This window comes from Falco rusticolus, chromosome 11, assembly GCF_015220075.1.
Source record: "Falco rusticolus isolate bFalRus1 chromosome 11, bFalRus1.pri, whole genome shotgun sequence".
Classification (NCBI taxonomy): Eukaryota; Metazoa; Chordata; class Aves; order Falconiformes; family Falconidae; genus Falco; species Falco rusticolus.
Window position 1 is genome coordinate 29,869,244 of NC_051197.1, and position 18,181 is coordinate 29,887,424.

General features: G+C 39.0%; 1 protein-coding gene across 3 annotated transcripts in view; it reads left to right on the forward strand.

Moving 5' to 3' along the window:
• COP1 (COP1 E3 ubiquitin ligase) overlaps positions 1-18,181 on the forward strand; it is a 127,862-nt gene that overhangs the window by 1,157 nt on the left and 108,524 nt on the right. For 2 of the 3 annotated variants that reach the window (XM_037403678.1, XM_037403681.1), the window contains exons 2-6: positions 5,523-5,582; positions 7,058-7,155; positions 8,509-8,585; positions 10,958-11,077; positions 13,083-13,151. In XM_037403678.1, coding sequence (XP_037259575.1) covers positions 5,523-5,582; positions 7,058-7,155; positions 8,509-8,585; positions 10,958-11,077; positions 13,083-13,151 — 424 coding nt within the window. The remainder of the gene's footprint in view (positions 1-5,522; positions 5,583-7,057; positions 7,156-8,508; positions 8,586-10,957; positions 11,078-13,082; positions 13,152-18,181) is intronic. The other variant, XM_037403679.1, reaches the window with a different exon arrangement.

Consider the following 18,181-nt stretch of genomic DNA (forward strand, 5'->3'; position numbering starts at 1 on the left):
TGAAGCTCTGTTGCTGGGAAAGGTTGGTTAGTTTCAAACAGCAAGAAGGTTTGTGTTGCTCTGGCACCTAAAACCACATGAGCGGGAAACTTCTGTGATGATGGGATAAAGGTTTTTTCTTTTTTTGAGGCCATTCAGATGCTGTCCTTATAATATTCAGCCAAAACTGCAGCTCGTAGCTGGAAATACTCTTTCAGCAGACTTGGTAGACCAAGGCCTGCTGCAATGTGTGGTGGCTTGAGAACTGTTGGTGATTTGCAGTTTCAAAGAGAGCCCATTACTAATGGGTTTCAAACCTCCTGACATAAGGAATAGGTTTGACTTTTATAGCTGGTTGGATGTACTAAAATGTGAGAACAGAAAGTAGGGATAAGTGTTCACATCTGAGAGGCAAACAGTGAAGAGATACTGGAAAGAAGCTTGAGTTGTGGGGAAGTCATGTGTTGGAAAGAAACAGGGTTTTTTTTAAAAAAAAAGGAAGAGAAATGGGCCACAGCTTCCCAGATGACATTGACAGCTCTGACTTACAGGTGAGGGTTAGATGTCTGATGTCTCTATGGGACAGGAATTGTGGCAAAAATATGCAGACTTGATTTTACAGCTTTGTAAACTGTCTAGCAGAGTAGGTAGCAAACATCCTTGCTACCAAAGTGAGAACCTGAAGCTGCGAAGAAGTTAGTGGCAGAAAAAACAGTAAGTACTTCTTACTAGTAGTAAGTGATAATAAAATATTACTGCTTATTACTGTAAGTATTGGTTTGTTCAGTAACAGATATAAGATGAGAGAACAGCTGTAATCAGCTGGCCTGCTCTGGCTGAAGGCTCTAGGCCATGTTAGGTGGATCTAAGGGCATTTGGTGTGGGAGAGGGTTGCATTGCTGTTGCTCGTGGGTTTTCTGATCAGAGGGGATAATGCAATTGCAAATGTCCATGTCCCTCTGTTCCCTTCACAGTTATACTCTGGCAGTAGTGGTCTACAACCATTGTTCCCCATCCCTTTCTAGTCAGCTGTCACTTCTTGTTTTGTTGTCTGTTGTAGAAATGAAGGTGTTTAAAGGGAAAATAACACCCATAACAAGTTTGTAGGCCAGTTGAAGTATTTAGAGATGGTTCAAAAAGCTGAGTTTCTTGTATCTTCCCCCTCCCCCTGCAGGTAAGTACTGTGCATGCTTCAAGGAGAACATGTAATTAGCTGTTCACTCCTCATTGAGGAGCGCTGCTGGCTGAAAAAGTGAGAGGGGGGGAAAAAAATCAACTGAGGTAACTGGGAAAATGTCCTGTCCCCCTTTTCCTGGTATTTATGAGAAATACATTGGGCATTTTGAAGTGCAGGTCAGACACTTTTAAGAGCAGACAATGGTTATAGTTAGTTAACTTACACAGCAGTGAAGAACTCTGGTATTGTTGTGGGCTGTAGGGGCTGATTGTTAAGTATTAACACTAGCTTCAAGTTAATAGTAGTATTTTTTTTTTTTTTAGTTAGCAATACAGTTATACAGTGCAGAAACAAACTCAACTGGGCAGCTCTGGAATTTTGAGCATTGTCCAAGAAGACAGGTGTGTGTGAATGTGCAGCCTTAAATAATTGATTTAAACAAGCTTTGGATATCTTGGTGTGAGAAGCAGAAGTTTACCATATGCTGGGTTGTTCTTTTTTTCCCTGTAAGGACACTTTCAAGATGCTGTCAGCTGCAGGGAACATTTGATAATTTTTCTGAACATGGGCTGTGAGTTGATGTTAGCCACAGCTGTGGACTCAGTGGTAGATTCAGTCTGTACCCGACTGAAAGTGGGAAAGCATAAAGAAGTTTGGGTGAGTTTCAAACTTCAAGGTACAAGTGGAAAGTCTGTAAATAGTGTTAATGTGTGCAACCTCCCTGCCTGTCTTCTGAAAGTGCTGTCTTAGCAATATGAGGCCTAGGTTTAACGTAAACATTGGCATACATTGCTAGTCTGGGTTGTGAAATGTTTAGCAAGTGTAGGCTCACAAGTTTGCAAGTGTGGTATGTATCAGCTTCTGACTGGAAATGTGTAACTAGTCAGGAAGGCAAATAGGTCTGACTTACTGGACAACTTCATGGTAAAAGGGGAAACTGTTTCTCTTACTGCAGGGTGTGTGTAGAATTAAAGGTAGCTTGCTGTTCCTATAGCCAGGCCTCTTTCCACTTGCCTGAGAAGATCTGAAAGGGAATCCTCTGATCAGAGAATTTTCGCCTGTCCAGCAATGTAATTGCCCTGACATTACTCCCAAATAGTGGTTGACTAAATGTCTTTTAAACCAGTTACTATCTGCTTGGGTCCCTGGACGTGGCTGCTTCATACCAGTAGTTGTTTCTGACCTCTGCCATAGGTAAGAACATATGGAAAAGGGGATGTTGCATACTGACCTGCAGGGGTACGCACAACAAGCTTATGTATGGGTAGGACTGTGTGCCATGTTTGAAGGTGGACTTGCAGGTTCATGGGTGTTTAAAACAGTTCTTACCTCAGGTGGTTACCTGTTAATGCTAGGCATGGGCTGGGTGTAGTTATTCATGTGTTTGTGATCTGGCAAACCCCTTTAAAGACTACTGCAAACTGACCCTGGAGGTCACAAGCTAAAACCACAGGGAGCTGTTTATGTACCATGTGTAATGATGGTTTTATGATCTGTTTTGTTGGAGCTTCATATTCAGTAGATACTAATGGTAGTGATCTTCATCCTGGCCACCTTCCACGTGAAGGACAGAGCCTGCAGCAAGTCCTGCTCTATGTTTAGACCAAGGAGCAGCAGAATAGGAGGGAGAAACTGTAATAGGTCTTGTTTGCTGTGGAGCAGAAGGAAATCTGAAGTGTGTTTTAATTTTATAGTGACCACTCCAGCCAGGTGTTTGGGCAGCAGCAGTGTGACGGTAGTGCTCTTTTCAAGGCACTTCTCAACAGCTGGCAAAACTTAGAGGCATGAACTTGATTAAAATTATTTTTAAAATGTTTGAGGTCTACTGCATAGAGAAAGAATGGTAGGTCTTTGCAGTGTCGGATAAAAAAAGCTGTTAGTAAATAAGGCAGTGACATTTTTGGCTTGCTGAAGTAATTTGCATCCTTTGTACTTGGCTCTGCTGTTTAAAACAAATAGAGTTAAGAACTATCTCATGCAGAGAAGCCTTGATTTCACCATACCTCTTCTCAGTTTTGGTGTATACTGCAAGCTGTAGTGTGTCTCAAGTCCCCATCACTCCACTACTTTCTTAGCCTTCCCTGTGTGTTAGATTAACTTAAAACAACTGGTGCATAGCAACTTCCATGTGTTATAGCCAGCTTGGCTTCAGTAAATATTAAAAAACATCAATCTTGTTTCCACTTGTAAATCAGTTAGCGTTTCGGGGGAAACAGTTCTTAATGGAAACTTCAGGCTCGGTTAACAATGACCCTGGCACTGAATGGCCGTCTTTGCTGGCTCTGATAGCTTTTTCTCAACTGTTTTGCCTCTGTCACTTCTCCAATCAAACTGGTGTGAAGAAGAGGAAGTTTGGGAAACCAGCCTTGGATGCTCATGTAACACTTAAGTGTGTGACTTCTTAAAACATGCCAGGCTAATAGAGTACAAAGAAGCCTAATTCTCCTCCTATTATCTTCCCTTTTTGGCTAAATTTGGTCATAATTTATTCTGACTAAACAGTGCCTTGGAACTAAATAACTTCTAACTCGGAAACACAGACTGGAACTTTTGAAGTTGGTGCTACTCAAGAAAAAAGTGCAGAAAAGTGTCTGTCAGGGTGGAAGAGCGACAGGTGCATGTAAAGTATTTGAGGTGGCTCAGTTGGTTCAGAGTAATGTTCTAGTTTGATTTGTTTGCCTATATGTTGTGTTTATACAGACAGTTTGGTGGAATATTTAAGACAACCTGGTTTGTGTGTTAGATTGCACAAACCTTTCAAGGCATCCCTGGTTTTCAGTTTGGTGATTCAGAGCGGGATTGCATTGGCAGAGGCCACAGCTTCCCTTCTGTGGGCTTAAAAATAACTATTTAAGAGCATTTTTCATCCCTATTTTTAAATGCCTAATGGGGTAACAAGTTTTAGTATCTTCTACAATGGATGATAGAAAGGGGGAGTGACTTCTGTGGAGTGCTAACAAGGGGAGAAATTAAGGTGCTCCCCTCCCCTGCCAAGCATTGCTTGCTTCAGTCTGATCTGGGTTTTTGATCTTGGATTCAAAAAGACTCCTGCTTTTCAAAAGTTAACAGTTTATTAACGGCTCATTCTGTGGGAACTGCCTTGTTGGCAGAAGGTGGGAGGAAGTTGTTTCTGAAGAAAACAAATGCTGCTGAAAACCTTTCTGAACTGAGACTGGTGTGGACATGCAGGAGTGTGAGGAGAGCATTTGGATGTCTGTAAGGGCTTGAAAGCAAGGTGAAGCTTGTGACACAGCAGGTACGTGTGTTATGTGCAGAATTGTGACGTTGCTGTCCACAGTGTCTCACTAGATAGCTAGCCAAGACCTGAAGATGAGCATGTATGTGACGGAATATCTTACCAGCTACTGGGGACAGTAGCCATAGGAGTCACTGGAAGTAAGGCACAGCTCTTGTCTACTTCCATTTGTGTTTGTTTCCTTCAAATGTCATAGCCACTTGATGAGACTGATTTCTTCCACTACCCATCTCACTGTATTCCTGTCTCTTGTCGTACTTGGGTTCCTGTAGAGCACTGCTTGCTTGTACATCCTTCCACTCTTCAGCTCCCTGCTTGGTTTTTGGTGATCCCTCCTGGAGGGCTGGCTGTGCTTTGGTCACTAAATAGTCTTGGAAAAAACTAAAGCCCTTGTTTCCATTCATTCCTCTGTCTTCCTTACGAACAGACCCATATTCTACCTTTCCCATCTTCTCCTTTGACTTTAAAGCCATGCTTGACTGTTTGTTCTATCTTCTGGTTGCACTGTACCTTATTGTGCTCTTTAGCAGCCTCAGCCCTGCCTGCTGCCTGGCAGTGCTCTGCAGGCACACCTCCCTTGTTGGCACCTTCTCCTACTTATAATGTCATGCAAACAAGAACTAATAACTATTTCTTTTCTGCTCTGCCTCTTTGCATCCTTTTTTAAAGTTATAGATAGCTATTGGCTGAGAAAAGGAAGAATAAACTAATTTTGGTGTTATTTATAAACACCTTATGTCTGTTCATGTCAAAACCATTTTTTTTACATTTTGAGAGCTAGTACAGATGGTTAGAAGGTTCTTCTGTAACCTTGCTTGTTGCAGGCTTTTGGGGGTTTGCAACTGTTGAAAGCTTCAAGACTGAACACTTACCTGGTTGCTAATTGTAGCAAACTGCAGTATCATTCTGAGTTCGAAAAGCTGTTGATTGCCCCTTTTGATCTCTATACTACCCAGTTGCTGTTGTACTTGTGTGTCCTCTTTCATTTTACAAATAGAAAATATTCCCTAAGGGTGATTAGGTGGCTGCTTTGAGTTAATAATACTTTCCTTCCTTTTTTTTTAACATAAAAAGACAGCTTTGTGATTTTTGGCTTTGTTTTGTTTTCAGCCCCATCTGTTTTGATATGATTGAAGAAGCCTACATGACGAAATGTGGACACAGCTTCTGGTAAGATTATTTTTTTGTATTGCGCAAAATGTCCATCTCTTACAGCATGTGTGGACTGACATTGCTGTGAATCCCTTTCCCTCAGAGTTCTTGTTACTTTGTCTTCTATCCCTGCATTGAAGAAAGAGGTTGAAATAAGATTTTAAAAGATGAGTACCAGTCTGGTTAAAGAAAAGTAGTCTTAGTATTTAAAACAAAAGATGTTGTGCTACCATATTTCCCCTGTAAAGAAACAAAATGATCATAAACTTCTGGTAGCATCAGAACAGTTTGTCAACTTACCTGTATTGGTTCCACCTTTTGTAGAGGTCTTGGGACTGACTCTTGGTGTTGGGAGGTCCTCCTTGCCTTTGTGCAAGACCATATACAATTTGAAGTGGCTTGCACATTGTCTGTTGCAATTCCCTCTCAAAAATTGAGGAGTATGCTTCAGACTTGTTTCTGTTGTATTGAATTTACCCAGGGTCCACTTATTTTTCAGTGTTATCTCTGGCTGTCATGAGGAGCGAATGTTTTGTGGAGAAGTTAAAAAAACAAAACAAAACCACACCCTCCAGGGGCAGGTGTGGAGCCATGATGTTCTAATGTCAAGTGTGTTGAATTCTCATAGTGTCCATTAACTAGAAATAAATGACCTAGCTTTTACAAGAAGTAGTATTTTAGTAGTGTAAACCACTTCCTCAAGCAGCAGATTCAGTTGGCTTTCAGAAATGCTTTGACCTGCAACAGGTAAGATAACAGCTGATTTTGTGCTTTCTATAGTAACACTTCATCCCTGTGATCCCTAACTTTTTTTTAGAAGTCCAAGATGAGAAGCGTTCAAATATCTTTATTTAGAAAGAGCAGAGCAACATTGTCACATGTCTTTTACCAGCAGTTGACATCAAGCTAGGTTCTTGATATGATGCTTAAATCTGGTACTATAGTGCATTTTGTAGTTACTCTGTCCCTCGGATAGCTAACAGCTCAACAGTGAGCACCTCTGAAGTCTCTGGTGAGAGTATAACAGCCAGAGAGTGGGGGGGGGAAATGTGAGAAGGTGATGAAGGTGGTTGCTCAATTTCCCAAAATGTGTAATAGCTTTTAATGTCACTTGCTAAGTATTTGGCTAATCTAGAAGAGTTGCTTCTGGATAATGCAGTCTGTTAGCTGTACCTGTAGAAGAGGGGCATGAATTTGGGAGGGAAGCGTGGCTGAAGTATCCAGTGTCACCACAATCCTCAGGGAAGTAAGAGTGAAGTACATAAATACCTCTTGTAATCCTTGCCAAGAAACTTTGCTGTCTTTCTGCTGTAGCATGCTCTGAGTTAATGTTGGAACATTTTGACTCCACTGTAGGATCTTGGCAATGCAGCTGCTAGCTGGCAAAGCAGAGTACCTGTTATAAAAGGTTGATTTTACTTACTTACTTGCTTATGTTCTGTTCCTTCATGTTTGCTCACTTGTTTTTGTTTGTTTTTTACATTTTTAAACAGCTATAAATGTATTCACCAGAGCTTGGAGGACAACAACAGATGTCCCAAATGCAACTATGTTGTGGACAACATAGATCATCTCTATCCCAACTTCTTAGGTGAGCTCTAGGCTTGTTTGCATGAGAAACACCTTAGTTTTTAAAGGAGTCAGGCATTTATAAATTCGTTCTATAAACAGCTAGCTTATGGATATTGAAAACAAAATCCAAACATCAGCCCTGTGGTCAACTGTGGGTTTTATATACTAAAAAGAGTGGTTAGTGGTGTAAACGGTTAATACTCCACTACCTCTAGTAGTTCTGTATGCTGAGTTGAAGTAGTGACACTGACTTGCTGTTTACATGCTAAGAAAGGCAAAATGAAGATGTTTTTCTGATGGCTAGAGATCTGAATCTCTATTTACTTTTGTGTTTTTTTGCACCGGTGTCTGTCTTATTGAGAACATGCCCTGTTTACAAAGCATGGGCACTGGGGGGGGGGGGTGTGTGTGCAAATTGCATACTGTGCTGTTTTGGCTACTGTAGTAAGGTCCATGTGATGTATATATGTGTAAATTGGAGAGAAAATATTCATGCACATACCTATATGCAATCCTAATTGTTTGCTTTGTAAACAGAAGAAGGAAATATTCCTAACTGGAAATAGAACTTAAAACTTAGTTATGGGAAGAAAACATCAAAGGAAGCACATTGCAATGTGGAATATCAAAACTAAATCAAATCTTGATTTCATGTGCTAGGATACCACCCATTTAATAGTAAATAGATCAAAAGCCACACCTGCCAAGGAATGCTTAGGAAATGAGCATCCTGATTTAGATCCAGAGATGTTGTGCCAAAGATGATGCTGAGGCAGATCCGGAAGTATATGTTAGGCTGGAGAACATTGCTTCCATGTGCCTGTTCAGGGCTTTGAGGGCTGTGTTGGAGGTGGAAGAGCTTTTGTGTGTGTGGGAAGGGTTGAAGTTATCTTTCTCTTTGCACCATTCACTAAATTGGTGTGAAATAAAACTGTAGCAAAAATATATCTTTAGAAATGCACATAGTGATTAAAGGAAAAAGTTCTGTTCAGATGTACTTGTTCTCAGCCAGTGATAAACCAGTTAATGTTTTATCTCCTGCATACTCTTCTATGATATACTTCTGCCTTGGAGTTGAAAAACTTTGTCAAAGAACCATGGGTGCTTAGCAAAAGGAACTGAAGCAATTTGGGGAACGTGTAGGCTTTGTATGAGTTGATGATTTTAAGATAATATTTATATACTTTACAAAAATAAACTGAGGAATAAATCTGTGAGGACAAAAGCAGAGGCATGTTCTACTGTTTTAATTACTGATAAACCTACTGTGGAACTAAACTAAAGTAAAAATATAGAGGAGGAGTTTTGTACTGGTGGTGTTAACTCTAAATCCATCCCTTCTCTGACATCCTAATTACTTATATTTTTTTAGTCAATGAACTTATTCTTAAACAGAAGCAAAGATCTGAGGAGAAAAGACTCAAACTGGACCATTCAGTGAGTAGCACCGTATGTTCCAACTTTCTTACTTTATATTTTATGATTTTGTACAGCAATTGGGTCATTACATGGCTGGCTTAAAAGAAATTACACTGTTGAGCTGATGCTTTAGCTTGCTTCATGAGGGAATAATAGCAATATCAGTGGCAGTGGGACTAGATCCCCCAACCTTGTTAACTCGCGGTCTTCCTGCCAGCGTTATATGTGTAGAGGCAAGCTGCGCTGGCATAGCGAGGTGTCATATGGTGTATTGAATATAACCTGGGAAACTGTCCATGGAAGAACACTTGTTTAAAGGTAATAATTTTCATTCAGTGTTCGAAATTACAGCTACAATGAGAGTAATGGATGACTAGTAGTGCCACGCGCTTGTCTGATCATGTGCGAGAAGCCGTGTTCTACAGGGAAATTGGAGGAAGGCAAATACCAACCACAAGAGGGAGAAGGATGTTTTCAGAGTCCTGGTGTTCTGGCTCTGATCCCAGATAAAACTGCCTGGGTATCTTCTAGACTTGCTTCATGTCATAGAATCAGAGTGTGATCTGTGTTCTCAGTTCATGAAAACCCCTGTACAGCAGTAGTGGATGCTCTTGTACATTAAGATCAAAAAGAATATATGACATGAACCAGGAAACTTGCATATTTGTCCTGCTATGTCTGGCTTCCTTGACTTCTGTAATTCACAGATAACATTATAAAGTAATATTAACAATTACAGAGCCCTTGTTTTGTCAGTTAACCCCCCTCCATTGAAGTGTTATTAATTTAGGGTCTGTGTTGCAGAAACCAATGTTTTCAGCAGTTGTATGGTTTAGGTGCTTTAAGGATTCATTGGCTTGCTTAGTTACAGTAAGTTTTTAATATTCATTATAGAATACACCATATTTAATATAAAATATGCATAAACCATATCTGGTTTAAAATGCACACAATTGACCTGAAGGTATGTTCAGTAACTTGTTGGAAATTGATTCTGCTCTCTCATAGTGCACCTTTAAAAGCCATGCCTGTAGATGCATCTGTTCTGGATAACTGCCAGTACATGGAAATCTACCATGACTTCGTGCCCAAAACGATGTTGTCTACCTCTTGGCAGTAAATAAAAAATACAGACATCTCTAAAAAGGGAAACCTTGCTGTTGTACTAGCTCCTTAATGTGCTTATTCTCTGCTTGTATTACTTCTGCTATTAAGAGAAGTAATTCAAGACGTGCTGTAGCAAATGCACCATTTCTCGGTCATGGGTTTGTGCTATGAAGAAATTACTTTAAGGCATCTTTGAAATTTTTCAAGTAGTGGAGCAGTAGTACATTAATATGTTAGTTTGTCTCAAATCTTGTTGACTTGCTTATAAATTACATTTTTTTCTGGTTGTTCCAGATTGATGATTTTTTTTTTACCTGTGTGGCTTCCACAGGTTCTGTTGAGTTGTGTAAATTGTTGCATATGGATGTTGTTACATTTTATTTTTCTTAACTGAGTAGATACAAATAGGCTGCAATTTCTGAGAATATGTCTGGTTTAGACTGGATGGTATTTTTACTACTTGCAAATTTAAATGTCTTAATCTAGTGTCATAGCTTTTTTAGAACAGGATTTTTTAATCCAGCTTTGTTTCTTAGAAGGGAAAGACATTTGAGCTGTTCCTGTTGGCTCCTCAGGCTTTTTGATGTAAGGCTGTATTAGCATTAACCTATTATTTGGGTTTTACTGTACTAAAAGATACTTTTCTACTGACAAGAAGACCAAGCAGCCTGTAGGGAAGAATGGGCAGCACAGTAGTATGCTGGCTCCTTGAGGAGTCCTCAGCTCTAACAGGTTAAATGAGATCAACCTGCTGAGCTCCATCTTCTTCCCAGTTCTCACATTTCCTGTGAAAATACTCTTAAGAGAAGTAGTGTGGGAGGTGAAAGCAGAAAAGATAAGTTGATACTACCTTCTTCCATTTGAATTTAGCATGAGGGCTTACCTATTACTTAGCTTAAAAAAATTAAAAGGTATCGCCACTTAACAGTATTTCAGATAGATGTAATCCAACTAAGCTTATATAAACATTTTTCTTCTTTCTCCCCATAGAAACATCTCAGAAACTAGGGCACAAATCAGATAAAATTGTGGCTGTGAAATAATCTCTTCCTAGCAGCAGCAGCTGCGCTGTCATGAAGCACAAATATCTCCCAAATAAGATAAGCAGTTACACAGCAGACAGAAGAGCTATATCCTATACATGTGGTAGAATTGAGAATTTTGATTCCTGAAAATTGTTTTGAAATTTTGTGAAGGGATGAAGTTATTGTAGTGTTCTTTTTAGTATCTGTTGCTAGATATAGCCCTGGGTGGCTTGAACTCACTGTCTCTCCAACATCTCTTGTTCTTTCTAGAATGGCCATAGGTGGCAGATAATTCAAGATTTTTTGGGAACTGATCAAGACAATCTTGACTTGGCTAACGTCAACCTCATGCTGGAGCTGCTGGTGCAAAAGAAGAAGCAGTTGGAAGCAGTAAGAAGTTTCTCTTGTCTTATTTAAATGAACACCATTGTCTAGTTTTTCTCTTTTCAGGGTTTGATTTTCTTGAAGTAAGGTTCTGTTTCCAAATGAGTCAGAATTTTCTCTTGCGTTTTGGTGTTGAAAAGTTGACCATCTCACTGACCTTTGTAGCAAAGTAACATTTCAACTGCAATGCCCATAACGTGCTTAGTGTTGCTGCTGACATGACAGGGTTATATAAGCAAGCAGGGGAAAATGGAAAAGGATAAGAGAAATGGCTAGCAGAACAGGGAAGTGCATATGAAAATGCTTGCTAATTGACTGTTGCACAAGTAAATATCAGATATTTCTTGGTAGTAAGCATGAAGAAGTCCAAAATATAGGTTAAGGAATAAACTCAATGAACATGTGAAAAAGATAACACCTTTTAGTATCTGCCACAATTGATGGAATCTGAATGAGTGCCATCTCTGAAGACTTTTTAGTATTTAATGCTTGAAAGAAAAGCTCGGATGTCTTGTTTATGAGCCTGGTTTGAAGATTTATACAATATGAAGTGAGCTGTTCCTAGGACTTAACTGAAATGTAGTTGGTTTAGGATAGTTCTCATGCATCTGGCCATTCCATGCTGTTGTTCTCAAGTGACTGTTTTCTAGTTAGGAGAGCCAGTACCTTCTAAACTAAACTGGATGACAAAATCTGGCCTAGTGAAATTCAGGTAGGAGGGTGGATTTTAATGGAGCTTTAAAACGGGTGATGAAAAGTCATATTTGGGAATGGCTTATCTTACTCTTGCAGAGTCAATATTTACACAACTTGTGGTTCTTGCGGAAGGAAAATAACCCAAAAATGTTTACTGACTACTAGCAGAAATTTTCTGTTATGTTATTGCATGGGTCTTGTAAATAACTTTTTTTAATTGTGGTTCAATGAAGTTATGGTGGGAGTATGGTTTTTTACTTCAGAGTAAAACCTCTTTTGTTTTTTCTTAAGCATTCTTGTGTCAAATCTGAAACAAAGGCAGCACAGGACTGAGTATGGAAGTATGGATGCTTCTGAGCAGAAATATCTCTTAAGGATATTAAGCCTTAAAAACCAGAAACACATCTGACACTAACAATTTAAAACAACTTTTCTAGTTTTACTTGCTTCACTTTTGTTATTGTCACGGGGTGGGGAAGAAGAAAATAACCTCGGAAAAGCAGTAGTCTTGCATCCTAATCTCTTTACTTGTCCTGTCCCATCTTCCTTTTATTGATTCTGTGTGCTTCTAAGTCTTCATTCTTTTTGAGTGTATGTTCACAGTCCTTTAACAATAAATATTTTGGTAGGTTGTGAAAATAAGTCTCGGAATGCTGGAATAGGATTAGGGCTATATTAATGCTGGAATATAGGTTTTATTTCTTTTCTCCTGTGCTTCTCTTATCTTGTCCTGTCAAGTTTGTGGCCAATTTGGGTGAAAATATTAAGCCAATGGTTAAGGAAAATGACCTGTTACAGAAAGATTGGAAAGGGTTGTTTTAATTCCATCAGTGGCTTTATTGTTTTCTTCCACTCTGGAGAAATCTTCAGAAATCGCTTAACAGAAATGTTAATTTTGAGGGGAGGTGTTTTTATATAAAATACTTAATGATTTAGTCTTTTAATCATGAAGTGGATGCTAATGATTCTCCAGAGTAAAGGTGGGTCTGTGAGGAACCTGTATTCCAAAACCGATTTCAGATGCAGCAGCCAAAAAACCTGAAACACATCTCAACTTACTAGTCTTCAGTAATGCACAAACAAGAGGTGTTACAATTTCTGCCTTCATGTAAAAACTTGTTGTGAGTCAAATAACACCTTAAAACCTGTGAGGCAAAGTAAAACTACCATTCTTAAAACTGCCTTAAGCTATTTTCTCTTCCTCACCTCTAAGTGAAAGCTGTTTCTGTGCTAAGTTGGATTTCTGTAGATAAAACTAATGGTTTTCTCTTAATGCGTATGGAAGAGTTACACTTCCTTATTTACTGTTTTACAGGAGTCCCATGCTGCCCAATTGCAGATCCTTATGGAATTTCTCAAAGTTGCCAGGAGAAACAAACGAGAGGTAACTTGCTTTGTGTTTCAGTGGGTGAGGTGCTTTCTGCTGCTTTCTACCAGTTCATTTAAGTGATGTGTTAGCCAGGCATTACCTCTGCAAAGAGAAAGGCAAGGCGTGTTTGGGGAAATCTCAGGCAGAGGACATGTGGGTTTTAAGGAGAATTACTCTTTACATATGACAGCTTCAACTTTTAATCACTTGCCGTTCTGTCTCACACTGGTGAAGCATGTGGGAAGGTAGAGATTCCTTGCTGTAAAATTACATCAACTTCTTGAAACCATATTTTTTTTTTCTGTGATGAGAAAACTGAAAGAAGGGGAAGGAGTGAAATTGTCACTCTCAAATTTTTTTCTTCTAGTGTATCAAATGCCATGACTAATTCTGTGCCATAAAAGAATACATTTGCTCTTTCCTTTTTCTCTATGAATGTCTCAAGGAATGCAAGAGGGTTCCATAATCATGTATACAGTCTTTTATCATTTGGGACTTAAAATTTTTAATGTCAGGCAATGTATAAAACATAATACCAGAAATAATCCAGAAACCTAGAAAAATGATTGTGGACACAGGTAGGACAAGCTTTCTTGGAGGTCATGGTTTCTGATAAAGGATGTGAAGAACATAAGACCCAACAGTGTGACTGTAAGGTCAAACTTGAGCCATGTAAAGGCAAAGGGTGTAAGAATGCTTGTCCAGAATAGGTTGAAAGCCTGGTTACGGAATCATCCCAAAGCAAGTTGTTTGAAGTCTGTCCACCAACAGATATCCATGGCCTTCTGACTAGAACCAACAATGGTAATGGAAAGGGACTAACTACAGGGGAAAACTGAGTCAAAGGTAAAGCTGCATTTGTAGAGTATAAGACCTACTAGTCTAGGCATGATGTCCTGTGAAAAGTGATGAAAACACTGTTTATTATATCTGATATTATTATGATATCTTAATGTCAAAGGAAAATGAGCCAAGATATTCCATACTTAACGTCTTGGTGAAGACAAAATGGCACGCTTCCACTTCTGTTCACTATGAAGCATACTATTTGTTTGATCCTTCAGGGCTGGAAAAAAAGGAGAAATAGGTATTACAGTTATTTTTACTTAAACAGTAAAGATACAAGCCTTGCTCAAAACCATTGAGGTATCTTAGCTTTCATTTTTTTGAGTGCTGGTACAAGTTACTTTATGGTGACTCAGTCTACAAACACCTCTCAGATCTTCAGAATATCTCCTTTTATTTTCTTGTATTCAAGAAATTTCTTGTAGTCTTTAGTATTATGCAAAGAATTTCAGAAGCTTGACCACTACAGAAGTAATGCAGGCTCTAGCCATTGTTAATCAGCATTCATTAAACACCTTCCATCAGGATTCAGTGCAGCTTGAAGGACCATTAAGGTATTTCCTGGTCATGCTGCCTTTGTCTAGGAGGTGAATTGAGCAGGAAGTGCTTCTGGAGGTTCATGCACAACTTAGCAGGGTGCTCTTCTGTGAGGAGTCCTGTGGTGATTCAAGTGTAAGAGTGTTTGGGGCAGTACCATAAAGTCAGTGATGACTTTGGTTTCTCCCCTCCCAGTTGAAACTGAGAACAACTCTCCCAGAAGGAAGGGCTGTTGACACCTCCTTTAGTTTGCATGTGCTGAGTGGGAAGGGTGAAGGGAAGGGAAATTGTGTAGCTTCTGGTTTTTAACATACTATAGCACAGTGGCCCACCACTGATTTTAAGCAGCTGGGAACCCTTTCCCATCTCATTGTATCTGCCTCTTTGCTTTAGTAATAATGTACATGGACAGAATCTCTTTAAAGGCTAAAGAAATTTAATTTTGGCTGCAGATCCTCTACAGTCTTGGGAACATCCTGAAACCTATTGGGACACATGGCTTATTTCAGATTCCCTGTGTCCCTGCTTATGTGTTCCCTCCGTTTCCAAGACTTCCTCTGCAGACTGTCACATCTCCAAAGACCTCTGTGCAGGCCTGTCAGTTCTTGCCTTGCCATAGTGGTTAGCGTCTGGTCTTGCCATTTATTTTGAGGGAAATGGGGACTTAGCAGCAAGTCTGATGGCAGTCTGTCTTTTTACTTGATTGGGATAAGAAAGATGAAAACCAGTGGGTAGAATCATGGAAAATGCAGACCAGTCAGTAGGATAGTTTTAGAAAACTACCAAAATCTGTCTTCAGTCACAAACCTATACCCATAGAGTAAACTAAGCCAGCTGATGCTTCCTTTCTACTAAGTGCCAAGGTCCTCTCTGTAGCTGGTGGCGTTTGTGACAAGTATTCTTTTCTGGAGGGAGTTTTCTGTGTGGATAATAAGAGGAGCTACTATTTGGGGGGGAAAAAAAGGCTTGCGTTAAGCTGGTTGAGAAGATGTATCCAAACTGAAGAAAGCATGAGGTGCTAGTTTGGAAGCTGAGAAGAAGGGTTTAAGTGGCCATATTAATAACCCTCTTCTGCTTTACTGCATTATCAGAGCTTCAAACTTCAGTGTAGTTTCTTTTGATGCTGTAACACGTGACCGTTTAAGTACAAATGGAACTTAAAGAACACTTCAGGCCCTGGAACACTTCCACAATGTACGGCACATAACTGAGTCATATGAACAGTCTTTATTTGGGGAGGAACACTACCTTTTTTTACTTTCCTAATTTAAACCTGGTTCTAGTAAAGATGACTGCAGAGTAAATGCAATTTCACTTAGTAAGCCATAGCCTGTAACATTTAAGAACTTAAAAATAAAAAAGCTTCTTTTGTATATGACAGTGCTTGTTTCAAATTTTTTGCTTGAAAGTTTAAAGGAATGTAATATTCCTTGGTAACTTTATTGCACAATTTTATTAACAGGTTTTACTTATTACATACTGCAAGTTCTGGCAGAGAGACTAGGTACTTTGTTAGTTGATACAGATATTGCCTTAGAGTTGGTGTACTAGTATAATTTCATAATATATTGAGAGCATATAGTTAACCATATGTAACCCTCTTCGCTTGCTTCACTCATAAGATTTGTGAGGGTTTTTTTCTCCTGCCTTCAAGCTGTGGTGACTTTTGAGCTTCTTGGAGGGGGTTTATATCTAAAGAAAACTGTATGTTTATAGGTTTGTGCTTAAGCATTCAGAATATTGTTGTAGTCAGGTATTCTGACAAATACCTATTTCTTGCACTTTTATAACTTTTTCTAAGAGAAAAAGGTGAGGTTCAGCACCTGCAGAAGTTTCTATTAGAAATCCTGTTTTGATGTGTTCAGAACTTTCCAAAACATTGATCTTTCAAGCTCAAATTTATTGCATGTTTTTTTGCACAAAGGTGTTTGCAAGTCCTTTCTCTTAATATATTTTGTTTTCTTTTTGACCTGTGGCAATGTGGCAAAAAAATAAATCCTTGGCAATAGTAAAACATTTTCTTACTTTGAAAAAGATTGAAAATGGCTAAAACAGCTAAAGCTTAAATACTTTTCCAACAAAATAACAGATGTGTTTTTCCCCTCCAAAATGTATCCATCATCTGCAATAGTTAGTTGTCTCTAAGGCAAACTTAGCATGGCTTCTGTATGTGTGCACAGTTAATTGAATGCACACTCCCCAATTTTTTTTATCCAACGGTCTCTTCTGTTGAAACCAAGGGTACAAGGAGTCTGGAAGGTCACTTTTAATAATGAAACAATTTCGGGTTTTTTATTCCTGTTTTCAAGGGAAACAAAATGCAACAGCTCATGACTTTTTAAAATTCATATTTTCATGCCAGAATTTTAATGCTGTTAGCTTAGCTGTGTTGCATAAATACTTTTGCAAGTTTAACTTTGTTTACTTTCATATGATCACATGTTCTTTCATCTTGAATGCTTTGTGAGAGCACTGATAATATCGGGTAATACAAGAATATAAAACTGGGGAGAATTTTATCTCTTTAAAAAGAGGCCTTACTAACTGTCAGGATCTGAAATGAAGTTAGACACTACCATATGTATTATATATATATATATTTTGTCCTAAAACTTTGTTAGCTCAGCTACCTGATGGAGGGTGTATGCTATATCTGTGAAGTAGCGCCATTGCTTACTGAAAGACAATTGAGCTTAATTATTAGTATCACAAATGAAGTTCAACAACATGCAGGTGATGTTCCCTAGGTGCATTCATGTTTCTCTTGGCAGCTGTCACTTTGTTTTTATGTTTCGTGGGCTTTTGCTTTCTAATAATATCACATTAAGTCTCTCTAACAAAAAAAACCCTCTTGCACATCTGCTAATGCCTGGGGCTGTTTTTAGATGGTAAACATCCTGGGACAGAGAGGTAACCCTGAAGTGTCTCAGTTTGGTGGCGCTGAGTGCTTGCTCAGCAGAATCGCTATAATTTTTTCCAGCCTTAAGTGTATGTATCTCTCCAGCTGTCTTCACTTACTCCATATTGTAAGCATGTTAAATACTAAAAATAAGAGGAGTTATTAGTTATTGTAGGATAATTGCAGGGAATTATAAGCATGAATTCTCCAGGGATGTCATTACCTTGTGTTAATCGCTTCACCTGTCAAGTCTTACTGTTCTGCGCATACACACATGGATGAACTAATGAGTAAGCAAGAGGAGGTGACAGATCTAGAAATCAGTCATGCTCTTATGTTGTCATATAGTCTTGATTATGTTCCAGGACTCCTAAGGTGAATTTATAGCTATAGTAATCTCCCTCCTATTCACTGCACTTTAACTGATTATTTTAAATCTATTTGCATTTCTAAGCTACTCAATGGGAGATGAGCTCTGACTGCAGTGATGATAAGCCAAGGATACAGGTAGTATATGAGCAGCAAGCTAGAGATTATTGTATAAATATCAGTGTATAATAGCAGACCCCTTTCTGCAGGGGACAGGTCTTTCCAAAGAAAGAGGGGGCACCCTAGTACTAGGAGCTAAGTGGTATGTACAGAGATGTATTAAACTCTTAAGGCAATTAATCTAAATGTTTAGACAGCTTTGTTCCCTGCCCTAGATATTTGTCTCTTTTGACATTTTTCTATCGGACCCTATCAGTAAGTCTTCAAAGCATTA